The sequence below is a fragment of the Anopheles gambiae genome, chromosome 3, assembly GCF_943734735.2.
Source record: "Anopheles gambiae chromosome 3, idAnoGambNW_F1_1, whole genome shotgun sequence".
In the NCBI taxonomy this organism is placed as follows: Eukaryota; Metazoa; Arthropoda; class Insecta; order Diptera; family Culicidae; genus Anopheles; species Anopheles gambiae.
The window spans coordinates 37969153-37982773 of NC_064602.1; the positions used below are offsets into that span (position 1 = coordinate 37969153).

The following is a 13621-nucleotide window of genomic DNA, read 5'->3' on the forward strand; positions in this document are numbered from 1 at the left end:
TTTATGTTTCGTTAAAAAAATAAAGCCACAAAACGTTTACAATTGATCGCAAAACCTGGTGTACAGCAAAGCGGATTAGTGGAGCGCTGTTTGTCCACAACTAATCGATGCCCTTCATGGTTGCCGGCTGTGATGCACGTGGGAACGATTTTAATCGGTGCATTGTTGTTAATGCCATTCAACACGCACATGGTTTGGTTTTATTACACAGCTTTAGCTGTTTACACAGTCGAAAAGATATTCAAACACGATTTAGTTAAAGTAAAGCAAAAAAGGAAGATTAAACAATCTATGATATTGCTGAAAAATAGCATTAAAAAAGCTAACCCAAGCCAACAAAAAAAGTCACTAAAAATTAATTTCGAAAGTTGAAAAAGTTCTTTATTTCGTGATTTCGGCGCTTCCTACAAAACGCTGTGAACCAGCATTGTATCTATTGTGAGAGAATAAGAAAAGCGGACCAAAATTTGTCAACGTATTTCAACGACTTGCACCTCCCTTTCTCTCTCTCTCTCTCTCTCTCTCTCTCTCTCTCTCTCTCTCTCTCTCTCTCTCTCTCTCTCTCTCTCTCTCTCTCTCTCTCTCTCTCTCTCTCTCTCTCTCTCTCTCTCTCTCTCTCTCTCTCTCTCTGCGTTTACCAGCTTTGTCGACCGTTTTGTGATTGAGCTTTACTACTTCGACTTTGTCTAAACACTAAACACCAAACAGTACCTGTATTTTGTACGGTTCCTGCCTATGTGGTGCTCTCTCTCTCTCTGTTGCCCTCGTTTAGACTAGAATGCTTTGCAAAACCGTGGTGCCACACGAAAGAACGATCGCCCCAAATCGAATTGCTTCTCCACTGGCAGTAATGCTGAATTGTTTCGTTTCGTTTTTACTCAATTGTGACGTTGTTTGTTTGTTAAGCTCTGGTAGCAGGTTTTTGTCCCTCATGACGGAATAGGATCATGTGTTTTTGACCGCTTCTAACACTTACTAAAAAAGCAACCGGTACCATCACTCACCACTACGCCCGTTTTGCTAACCATCTTGCACGGAAGCACTTGGAATGTGTCGGGCCAACGTTAAAATTGCGTTCTACTTTCGGTGAGAACTTTGTCTCACTTGTTCGACTGCTCTACCCTTAAGCGTACACTGCTTTTCTAATGCGTTTTTTGTTTACTAAATGTGAAAGAGAAAATGCGGGAAGCGGATGCGTTTAGTGCTAGCAATTCTATTTAGTAATTCATTTGCATTAAATTACGCGTAAAGATTCAACTGGAGAAAAAACAACATTTCAGACCTGGCTAGACCTAGTGGATTCTGTTTTGGATTCTGTTGAGGATGATAAGAAATAGGAATATGATAAAAAGAGTGGAGATATTGATTTGCAAGTAAACCGGTACCGTTCAATCTGCCGGTACCGAGAGCTTGCCTGGAAGAAATATGATTTAGGTTCATATGTATGTGATGCTACTCGTTTGATAAATTCTAAACTACTCTCACTGATATCGATCGTTTTTTTCTCATATGGATGGAATGTGCGATGCTTTCTTTTTTTTTGCTGCGCTAGCCGCATACACCGGTGCGTGCGTGTGGGTGCTCTGGATGGCTGGAATGGGGTTTAGATTTCGGTGTAGAAATCGGGCCGGCCGATGTTGAGCAGCTTAAAGACGCTCGGCAGCAGGTACTGGGTGTTGAACCCGATCACACCGTACGTGAACAGCTTGTACGACAGCTCGACGATGATTTTGTTCTTGTTCTCGAGCGTATCCTCCGACTGGCGCAGTTCGTTCTTGTCCCGCCCCAGTATGAAGCACACGAACGCGTACGAGATCGATTTGGCAAAGGCACGGGACGCAACGATGCAGCACAGGCCGAGCACGGTGCGGAGCAGCAGCAGGCCGAGCATGCTGTAGGACGGCCAGATGATTTCGTACGGTGGTGGCTGTGCCGGTTGCTGAAACTCGCCCAAATGGTAGTGCAACCAGGCGCCGAGCTCGATGCCAGCGCAAACGCTTACCGTAAGAGCGGTATCGCCGCTGGAGGGGGGGGGGGGGGGAAATAAAGGGACAAATATTAATATAGAAAATAAAACTCCTTCAGTGTGTTGTAACGTACCGCGTTGGGGTCCATTTACCCGGATCGGGATAGAACACGATCAGTAGTATCGATATCGAGAGCACGAATATTGGAGACCAGCGGGAAGTCACTATTACAAGGTCCAATCGATCTACGATCGGAATTAGGGGGATCATCAACAGTACGACCAGCACCAGTCCTGCGACAATGTCCTAAAACAAAGAAAGCGTAACATTTCATAAAACATAAAAGGGACAGTGGGGCAGGAGGCCCAGTACTAACCAACACACTGTGCATGCCTAGGTACACCCGGCTAACGCAGATCACGGCACACCAGACGCAAGCAATGGCCAGCCCAACCGGCATCGAGTAAATGTACCGATCGTACGTGTAAATCAGCACCGAAAACGGAATGGCAACCGAGACCATCGCATGCGTCGACGGCATACCGTACTCGAGGCCCCATTTCTTCTGCAACCGTGCCGCCGGATAGCTTGGTCTTGGCCATCGAATAATGTCCTTAAGGCTTTGTCCTGCAAAAGAAGTGGGAGAAAACCCATTTTGCATTACTTCCATCGCGAGCCAGGGTGAGGAAATCCAGGGTGAGATCCGAGGAGAGGTGGTGGTGGTGGTGCCCTACCTACGTACATAATCGCTGACCATAGCATAACCACCCGCCGCCCTACCGCGCTGTCGATGTTCCAAAACCAGAACGGGATAAACGTGGCGTAGAACAGTTCGTCGCCCAGCTCGGTGCCGACGATAAACAGCACGTACCAGAAGTAATTCGTCACCCGATAAGCATTATCATTGTCATCGATCTTCTTCTCGGCGGTGTACCCATTGCCCGGTGGCGCACCTTTTCCGTTTGCCGTACTACCATTGCCATGTGCTGGTTTCGCCGCTTTGGACGGGGGGACTTTGCGCAGATACTCGATGCCGAAGTATTCCTGCACCTTCACGACCAGCTCCGGGCTTTTGAGGTACTCGAGGAATGGATGCATTTTGTACTGCCCAACGTAGACCTATGATGCCGCCGGTGCAACTTTTCGGGGGATGTACCACTTGTGCGCTTTACGCAACTGGTCGCACGCACTAACGGAATCGAATCCTTGAAGGACACCGCTAGTGTGGAGGAAAGAAACACGGCTCAGCCTAATTTGTGATCATTTTGGTGATGAGGGAATAAAAAGGACACTGTTTTACACCGACGGCACCGCCGAGTGATGTTTACGAGGAGCAAATAAACAAGGCTGCATCACTTTGGCGCAATTTGACAGATGAGCACAAGGCCAAGGTACGTAATTTTATCTGGAAAAGATAAAAAAAATCGATTTATTATGACCAAGGGAATAAATTATACGTTTCGAAATAAATTAATATTCCAACGCCATTTGTATTGCCCTTGTATTTATTGCTGGATTTATTCCACGCGTTGTGTGGCCCATAAACAAAGTGAATGAAAGGGAGGTGAGCTTATGTAGAACATTTGGCTTGCGGGATTTTAGAAAAATGAAATAAAGTTTGACAGTTTGTAACCGGGTCGGCTGGACGGTTTGTTTACATTTGATAGCTATTGGACTGGTCCATGTTGTTGATGCAACGGCGAGAAGTGTGTGACTAAAATTCGTGTAAAAGAAAATAGTACGCTTTCGGGTGTTAATATTTTATTATACCAGGTAAAATATAAATTGTACAAGTTGCAGGGAATGTATTAAATGGATTTATTTTCTATTTTTAGAGAAAAAGCAAATCTGGAAGCAGCGTTGTTTGTAGCTGTGTCCACAGAAGTTTGTAGGAAGCAACATGCCTCGCTCATGTGCAGCTGCATTCTGCAAAAATAATGCAGAAAATGTAAAGAAGCGGGGTTTGAACATTACTTTCCACTCGTTTCCATCAGACGATTCTTTGCCTAAGTGGATTGATTTCTGTAAGCGGGATGAACATTGGAAACCAACCAAAATATCTACTGTGTGCTCTCTCCATTTCAAACCCGACGACTATCAAATGGCAAAATCATCTTTACCACAAACCTTGCCAGTACTGAAGAGATTGAAACCATATGGTAAGGAAAGATATGAGCTTTATGCAGTAATTATCATTTCATCACATTATCATCTCTTTATTAGCTATTCCATCATTGATACAACCAGCCGATTTTATTCAAAACGAGCCATCGAATATGACAGCCCCATTGAAAGAGTGTAACCAGCCAAATGTAGAATTTCAAACAGATTCAGAATATTTCAGCGATGTAGAGAACGTGCCCAGCCAAACAATTATAGACATGAAAAGGGAACTTGATCAAGTGAAAGAAGATAATCGAAAACTGATCGAAGTGAATACAAATTTAAGAGATAAACTGCATTCATACTTCAATGAAAATAAGCGACTAAAGGCAGAAATTGATAACTTACAGAAACATATTTCAAAAAAGGATGCAGGTATAGATGAAGCTGCACTTGTCACAGCAATGAAAGAAAGATTGAAGCCAACATTATCTGAAAACCAGATCGATATTATTTTGAAAAAGAAAAAACGTGTAGTTTGGACGAAAGAGGAAATTGGCTCCGCTTTGACACTCAAATATTTTGGATTGCGATGCTACAAATATTTGGCTAAAGATAGAAAGTTTCCTTTACCTGCAGACGCAACTTTAAAACGATACACAAAGAACCTCGTTGTAAAGGAAGGAATTTTGGATGACGTTCTTAAATTAATAAGCAATTTAACCAGCACTTTTACTGAAAAAGATCGCCTTTGTGCTCTGTCTTTCGATGAAATGAAAGTTAACAGAATAATTGAACTGGACAAAGCATCGGATGAGATAATTGGACCACATAACTATCTGCAGGTCGTGATGGCTCGAGGACTGTGTAACAAATGGAAACAACCTGTGTACATAGGATTTGATAAGAAAATGACAAAAGAAATACTCTTGAAGATAATTGAAAAACTAAGTGAAATAAATATTAACGTTGTAGCTATCATCAGTGACAACTGCTCTACAAATGTAAGTTGCTGGAAAGAACTGGGAGCTAAAGACTACGAAAGGCCATATTTCCAACATCCCACAACTTTAAATAACGTGTACGTAATCCCTGATGCACCTCATTTATTAAAGCTACTAAGGAATTGGTTTTTGGATAGTGGATTTACGTACAACGGAAAACATATAAAGGCAGACCTACTTTTTGACATGATAGCCAGTAGAAATGAAACAGAGATTACACCTTTATATAAGTTGAGTAAAACTCATTTAGTTATGACGCCACAAGAGCGTCAGAATGTTCGACGTGCCGCACAGCTGCTCTCACATACTACTGCTATTTCCTTGCGTCGTTATTTTAAAAATAATGCTGAAGCTACGGACTTGGCGAATTTCATTGAAAAAGTTGACTTATGGTTCAGCATATCGAACTCCTATAGTCCTTTCGCCAAATTAGACTATAAAAAATCTTATACAGCAAGCGACGATCAGATAAAAGCATTAGATGAAATGTTCGAAATAGTTTCAAATATGACCGTGATTGGTAAGCATAGCTTGCAAATTTTTCAAAAGTCGTTGCTGATGCAGATAACGTCTCTTAAATTGCTTTATGATGATCTTCATAAAAGACACAACATTTCCTTCATATCCACTCACAAGGTAATTAATGACATAAAAAACATCATATATTCATATTGATCTATCATCCTTTTTAATTTAGCTCAATCAAGATGTACTGGAGAATTTTTTCTCACAGCTAAGGCAGATAGGAGGGGTATATGATCATCCCTCACCAATGAGCTGCATTCATCGTATTAAGATGATTATATTAGGAAAAGCACCTACGTTCCTTAAAAATCAAACAGACTTGGAGCCATCTACATTTTCTTGTACAGATGAATATATCTCATCGCAAATTCGGACATCGATTGAGATTGAAAATGAAGGTTCTGAACAGGCTAATGACGGTGATATAATTTCAGCATCAATCATTACCTCGGCCTTAAATCAACCCCCAGTTAAACAAAGCATACAATCCGATACCCTGAGTTCAAGAAGCAGTGAAATGTTAAGCTCCGTCAGTAGTTCCGCTATCGAGCTTCCTGAACAAGACAGCGATGGACTCGAGTATATTATGGGTTATATTGGGCGTCAATGCTTTGAAAAGTTTCCGCATTTAAATTTGGGTAATTCTTAGTCTGAATTTGAATAGCGACCATTCGTATAGCCATCCACCTTCATTTGTAAAGCATTTGTCGGTTGCTGGTTTGTTTGTTCCTTCAGAAGCTTTTTTGAAACAAGGATACAAAATGGAGAAAATCTTCCAAAAATTGCACCCAAATGGAAATTTTAACAAAAAACGTTACATATCAAAAAGATTAGTTAAGCGACTTCAAAAAGAATTCCCCGAGTTACCGCTAATAGTTCTACAACAATTTGCTAAACATCGCATAAATATACGTATCAAATTTCTTAATATGAAAATAGCGAATGAAAAAAGGGTTAATAACAAACGAAAAGCACCATCACATTCCAAAACTGCTAAAAAAATGCGAAAAATTACAAATTAGTTGCTTCGTTTAACGGATTTATAAAACAGACAGAAATATGAATTACATAAATTTACTTATAAATTTTGATTATGTATAAATTATAAATGTATATATTAGTGAATAAGCACATTTTTTTAATAATATCATGATGTATTATAAACGGTGAAATTAACCAGGTTGATTCTAATGATAATATTCATTTAGAGACTAACTATTCCGACTAGAACATATAAATGAAATAAATGAAGTTGTTCGCAATGTTGTTTGTTTCCCTAGCAAAATACCAATAGCAGGCTCCAGGGCCTGCCACCGGCATGCGGGAAAGTTAACTGGCAGGCCCTGGGACCTGCCATCGGGTTGAACGTGTTAAACGATTGGCACGGCGACCAATTCAGAAAAAAAGATGTTGAGTATATTTGTTACAGTCATGCATACTGTTGAGCATACTATTTTGCTTCTGATGATTCTTTTGAGTAGCGCTAGCATGTAACGATGCACTTGTTTTTTCAACAAATAACGTATGTAATTTCAGCCGTCGTCTGGTATCGTAGCATTCTAAGAGTTTGGTTAGGCTATCTTATTCGGTTCTAATGCTCCAGTGTTAGATTTCGCTAATATTTACGTTGCCTAAGCTGTTTAGTTGTAAATTGTTGGCCTGGAAAAATACCAAAAATGAGTTATACAGAAATGTAGCAAATGAAGAACTTCAAGTATCATCAAGCTCGTAAGATTACAGTCAAGCTTCTGTGCTGCATATGAGCCGGAATATTTCATCGCCTTTGATGCGGGACTTCCTTTCTGCAGCCGAGGTGGAATGTACCGTCACCGTGATGCGATGCAGACGGGACCATATACGCCGAGGCCGATGCAGAAGGTGATGCGCTTAAGGGAGGGAGAATGACTTCCTCCCTTGATGTGCGGCTGGTGTGAAGCCTGGCCAATGGAGTCGCCAACGATGAAACGGCAGCAGGGGCCAATCTCTTTAGGGTTCACAAAGCAGCACGTTCAACTGTAACGTAAGCACGTAATCCGAATTCCGTAATGAATTGTTTCCAATATCTGAAAATAATACAAATCAGTAACTATTCCATGAAGATAAGGAATTACATTGATGAGGGACTTACATTAGAATACTGAAATAATTAAACAATCCATACAATGCCTGTTGAAGAAATAAAACTGATTGTGCGACGATGTTATGCACAGGAAGAAAAGGTAAACAATACCGGTTATATAGTGTCAAATTTGACAATCGTCATGGCGACCTAAATCTTTCGATAAGCTCACCTCCCTTTCATTCACTTTGCCCATAAATGAATATGGCGAACCGATGGGCGAGCCTGGTTATTTCCAGCAACTAAAAAAAATGACAGCACACACACCAAATGTCAAACTAAAGTGAAGCAGAAAACACAACAAACAAACGAAAAGCGTTCTGTGAAAGTGTTGTTTTCGATGAACTTAAGCAAAAATTTAGAATATTTAGTGTATTGTAACAAAATTGAACCACGTGTTGCTAGATTAATCGAAAAGCTTTATTTAAACGGACGTTGGGCGCCTTTCAGTATGTTAAAATTGAGTGCGAAGCCAGTGTGTGGGCAAGTTTATGCATTGGAAGGATGAAAAAAGAAGAATAAGAAAACGGAGGGAAGCGTTTGTGTTTTCGATAGTGAAAAGTTTTTGGATGCCGGAATTTGAGGATGCAAATTTTATTTTAGACTGTTTGTACTTTTTTCGTGACGAGTTCCGTGGATAGTTTTTAGTTCTGAGGTATCCTAAGGGAGTTGTACGAAGGCTCACGTTTTATCGTCCGCTCGTGTTTCTTGGAAGTGGTCGTAGCACATTTACTTATTAAACTTATTGAAATAAAACAATCATGCCACAACGGAAAAAGGTTAGCAAACGTAGCACAAATCAGTATCTTTATGCGCATTATTAACTTTTCAATCTCTTTCTCAATTTCAGTCCACCAGCACCGAATCCAGTAGCGGCAGTTCGTCTGACTCCAGCTCCAGTGGGTCCGATTCGGGAAGCTCGGGCGGATCCGATTCGGGAAGCTCGAGCAGTGAAAGTGATTCCTCCAGCTCGAGGGAACCATCGCCGCGTCCCTCTACCAGTAATAATGCAGCCGTTTCCGGGGCAACCAGTGGAAATGGTAATTGCACTACAATGCCTTTGATTTATTTTGCATTTGACGCTGATATTCTATTGTCCGTTTTGTAGCTCCAGTACCAAAAGCTAACGACAAAATCGTAAGACGGCGAAGCTCCGAGATTGGCAATGCGGCAAACAAAGCGAACAGCAAACCGGACGCCACGAAGGACAAATCATCCCTTGCCCTGAAACAACAAAAACTCTCAAAAAGCTCCATCTCGTCCAGTGACGATGATGACTCGGAGCCGGAAACGAACAAAGGGACAGCTGCTGCATCGGCAGCTGCCAATACTGCGGGTAGCAAAAAGGCTCCAACAGCCGACACCACCAAGAAAAAGCCTATCGCAGCGGTACAGGGCAAGGAGCGGGTTCCCGCACCGCCACCGATCAGTGGAGGAAAGGTACCCCCGTCCGTGATCAAGCAGCAGCACCAACAGCATCATCATCAAAACTCTACGCCGGCCACGAAAGGGGCGGTGAAGGCTAGCACGGTGGTAAAAAGTTTGCACAAGACCAACAATAATGGGGCCGGTACGGCAACGGGTGCTGTAAAGAAACCCACCCCAGGTACCGCTCAGTCATCCTCGGCACCTGCTACCAAGGGTAAAAAGAAGAGCATCTTCTCACCGGTCAATTCGTCCGAATCGGAGGTGGAAACAACGCCGGAAAAGTCCGACATGCAGGATAGACGTACGTCCAGCTCGAGCTCCACGAGCGGGAACGCCGCGTCGGGTGGTGGGACGGGCCCAGCGTCGTCCGATTTGTCTGACAAAAATCAACCTGGAGCAACGGGGAGTACCGCAACCAACACCACCACCTCAACAGCAGCCACCGCCGCTCTACAACGTGGTCGAGGCCGGCCACGGAAAGCATCGCAGGTGGGAACGTTGAACAACGCTGTATCGAAACCGATCGGACAGGTGAAACCACAGACCAGTGGCACAAGCAGTGCCGCTAGCAAAGTGGCCAGTCCACCGTTGGCCAAATCAATGAAATCCCCCATCCGAGCGCTGTCGTCGGCCACGTCCAGCTCGAGCGAATCGTCCTCCAGCGGATCGTCCGACTCGGAAACGGAATCATCGGACGATTCGTCACCATCGATCAGTGCGGCGGCCGCACAAAGCTACAAAAAGTCCAACAGCACCATGAAGCGTGCGCTCGAACGAACGCCCCAAAAGAACGATGCGAAGGATGGCGGTGCGGCGGTGGCGGCGGCGGCCGGTTCGGACTCGGACCGGCAGACGCGAAAGCTGACCCGTTCCGCAAGCACGCGCAAATCCAAACACCTGCTCGGCAAGAACGCCTCCGAGACGGACTCCGACGCGGACAGTGTGAAGCGGTCCGCGTCGAAAAGTCCGGCGAAGAAAGCGCCCACCGTACCGTCGAAGGGTAAGGCGAAAAACAACATTGCCAACGCGCTGGCCAGCAAACGCACCGGCGACAAACCGCTCGCGAAGGAGCTGCCCATCGAGGAGGCGCCGGTCGAGCGGCGCTGTCCGCTGGAAAGGTGTGATTCGCTCGGCCACATGGGCGGACAGTTTGAGAAGCACTTTACGCTGGAGGCTTGCCCGCTCTACCACAACATGACGGTCGATCAAACGAAGCAGCTGCTGGTGGAGCGCAAGCAGCGCGAAGACGAACGGCGCCGATCGATTCCGGTGTACGAAAATTCGAAAAAGATCCAAACGCCCGAACAGAAGCTGTACGCGCAGAAGATACGCGATCTGCGGGCGCGCTTTAAACCCTCCTCGCCGACGCCGAGTGCCGAGCGGCCGAAACCGTTGCTCGATCGGGACTGTAACGAAATTAAGCCCGAACCTAACCTCGAGGGCATCGTGCCGGACTACGATCTGCAGCTGTTCCGCGAAGCGCAGGCACTGGCGAGCGAAAGTATCGAGAAGGAGCTGGGCGATATGGTTACCGGGAAGGGCACGAAGTACATTTCGATGGGCCGGCACTGTATGCAGGTGTGGTATCAGTCGCCCTATCCGGACGATGCGACCCGGCTGCCGAAGCTGTATCTGTGCGAGTTCTGTCTGCGGTATCAAAAGTCCGAGGTGGGAATGAAGCGCCATGCGGCCAAATGTGTCTGGCGGCATCCGCCGGGCGATGAGGTAAGCACGGAGAGTGAATTTTGTCCTGAAAGCGTTTGTTGACTACACATGATCGATTCACTTTATGATTGCAGATCTATCGCAAGGGAAAGCTTGGCGTGTGGCAAGTGGATGGCAAGCGACACAAACAGTACTGTCAGCATCTGTGCTTGCTGGCCAAATTCTTCCTCGACCATAAAACGTTGTACTACGACGTGGAACCGTTTCTGTTTTACGTGATGACGCTGGCGGATAGTGACGGCTGCCATACGGTGGGGTATTTCAGTAAGGTAGGTGTTCAATATTTGCCTCTTCTTATAAAACTTACCAACACATGCAATTTACACTGAGAATTTCCAAAAGCAGTAAACATGATTTGCTTTATTCATTTTATTTATAGTTTGTTCTATACGTTGGCCAAATACTGGTTAATTAACGAATTGATGCCTTGATAAAAGCTATACTGTTGCAAAAACGCTGAATAACGGCATCATTTGAATTATCTTTATGGCGATGTTAGAGCCATCTATCGTTCGCTAGTGAAATCTCTACCCGAAAGAGATATTTGAAGAAATTGGTAATTTTTATTGGATTTTGAAGATTTTTGGATTAAATATTTACTGATTTTGAATTTATTTAAAAATGTATGAAAAATATTTATATTATTTACCCCTCCATTAGCACTAATTATGGCTAAAGTACAACAAAATATTAATATTGTGGCATGACGAAGGATACTTTGGGAGATCCCTTTGTATAATTAAATTGCGTTTTTATCAGACGAATTCTTTTAAATATTTATTTGAGAAATCCATTGAAAGCATTGATGTTTAGTTATTTAAACAATAGTTAAGCGATAACCGATCGATAACCCTTCATCAGCAACTCTCTTTTCATTTATTTGTTATCACTTTTACTTTAAATTTTCTATGTTGGACAAAATAGACGATCTTATCTTTATTATTTAAATTTAATGAAATAATATTAATAATAAGCTTTTTTAATCATTTTTTTGTTAATAATAGTTACCAGTTGTGGGCCTAAACAAAAAAGGCGAGTCACCAACAGTAGTGTTGGAAAATGAGTCAATATTATGTTGGTTGCTTAAAAGCCATTGTTCAATAGCAATGACATCCTTTAGTCTGCTATCCTTTGAAATGTTCGGTGTTTAAATAAATAAGGATTTGCACTGGAGGCACGCTTTAAAATATAATATATATAAAAAATGTCATTTGTTCCGGAGGCTGAACTGAAAGCACGAGTGGTTAAAGGCTACCGTAATGACTTTTGGTAGCTGTTTGTTCGAGAAGGTCAAAGAGCTCCAAGCGTACGCCAGGACAAAAGCAGAGAACAACGAGAGAAAGATAGAGAGAGAAAACATTCACAATAGATAGAGCGTAAAGAGCGAACTCATGAGATGGCTTCAATTACAATCATCATCATGATCATAGCATCATTGCCGCCCCGCTACCACACTCGTTTTCGGTGTAATGATTTTCTAGAATCGCCAGCAGCAGGGCAAAGATTCGAAGGAAGCTGGATGGAGAAAGCGATTCAGCGCAGGCTATCGGTTCTCGGTGGCTCTTTCCGATAAACGCCCCGTCTGTAGAGGCCAACGACCGCTACGCTACCGACGACCGAAAACCGGGAGAGTTTTGAAAACCACAACGGAATAGTACAACGACGGAGCTTGTGGCCTGTCCTGTCTGTTCTGTCTTTCCCACGACCGCGACCGTGGCGCGACTGTTTTCCCTCGAACGTACTTCTTTGTATGCGCGTGCATATGTATTGCTATATAAGGTTGGCCAGCGTAAAATATAGTGGACGCAAAACGGGGCTTCCTAGTTTGGCCACAGCCACGCCACTCCTCACACATCCCCACACATTTTGGGCTAGCATCGCAACGGTCATTCCACCGATAGTGAATCGAACACAGCCAAAGCCAGCCAGCCAGCCCGTCGTTTCGATCCTTCCCGACACGTCCGTCTCCGCATGTGTTTGAAATGCTTTCGTCGATGGACGCAGCACTGCAACACACCACCGGGAAGATGGATCGGCGTACACACCTTTGCTTTGTACGCCGGACAAGCAAACTGTACCGAATTTTAATTACTTTACTTTACTCTGGTGCAGTCTGAGGGAGAGAAAGCGTTGCAAGAAGCACCTGAAAAGACTGATCGCTTGTTAGATAGCGTGGAATATACGGTTGGAAGCTGCTATGGGGGAGGGAAGAGTAGCCAGTAATTCAAACGAATGGTAGAATTAAAGATTTTGTGATGAATGTTTTAATTACATTTATGGAATAATCATGCAATTGAGTGTGCTGGTGATTGGTTTGATTGCAATTCACATTCACTGGCAAACTACAAAGCATAAAGTTAATGCTTTTTATGCTTTTTATCTTGCCAAACAGCAGTAGAAAGTCAGAAAGCTAGTGTTTAACAGTTTTCCAATTTTCCGTCCGTGCTGAGAGAAATGAAATCATCCTCGTCTTGCTCGAGTACCGATGTCAATGACCGATGGACCATCTTTTGTCCAGCCAAAACGCGCGTACGTAGGTGGGAGAGCCTTGGGAGAGCTGTGAGAGTTTGAAGTGTCGAGTACGAGCGTGAATGATGATTATGAAATGTTCCCCATGTGTTCGTTTAATCTTTTTTGAAGTAGAAATACCTAATATATTTGCTGTAGATTTTCGAAGAAAAAAAACAAAGATATTGTTTTTTATCAGAATTATTTGAATGGCTTGAATTGTTTTCAACGGATTTTGTTAA

At 43.5% G+C, this 13621-nt stretch overlaps 2 protein-coding genes across 2 annotated transcripts in view; one reads left to right on the forward strand and one right to left on the reverse strand.

Annotated features, from left to right (window-relative positions):
- Positions 1-355: 355 nt before the first annotated feature.
- Positions 356-3313, reverse strand: LOC1279065 (sphingosine-1-phosphate phosphatase 1). Its single transcript, XM_318734.4, has 4 exons — positions 2702-3313; positions 2344-2594; positions 2101-2273; positions 356-2021 (listed from the first exon to the last, which is right to left on the reverse strand). The coding sequence occupies exons 1-4, from the start codon at positions 3063-3065 to the stop codon at positions 1604-1606; spliced, it is 1206 nt and encodes a 401-aa protein (XP_318734.4). The 5' UTR covers positions 3066-3313; the 3' UTR covers positions 356-1603.
- Positions 3314-7984: 4671 nt separating this feature from the next.
- Positions 7985-13621, forward strand: part of LOC1279066 (histone acetyltransferase KAT7) — a 60522-nt gene continuing 54885 nt past the window's right edge. Inside the window, exons 1-4 of the mRNA XM_061655790.1 lie at positions 7985-8497; positions 8569-8758; positions 8827-10871; positions 10946-11140. Of these exons, the coding sequence (XP_061511774.1) occupies positions 8480-8497; positions 8569-8758; positions 8827-10871; positions 10946-11140 (2448 nt within the window). The 5' untranslated portion in view covers positions 7985-8479. The remainder of the gene's footprint in view (positions 8498-8568; positions 8759-8826; positions 10872-10945; positions 11141-13621) is intronic.

Coding starts and splice junctions, on each gene's coding strand:
- LOC1279065 (XM_318734.4), bottom strand. CDS start 3,065: ATGCATCCATTCCTCGAGTACCTCAAAAGCCCGGAGCTGGTCGTGAAG. Junction 2,274..2,343: donor TAGGCATGCACAGTGTGTTG/GTTAGTACTGGG, acceptor TCTTTGTTTTAG/GACATTGTCGCAGGACTGGT. Junction 2,022..2,100: donor GGTAAATGGACCCCAACGCG/GTACGTTACAAC, acceptor CCCCCCCTCCAG/CGGCGATACCGCTCTTACGG.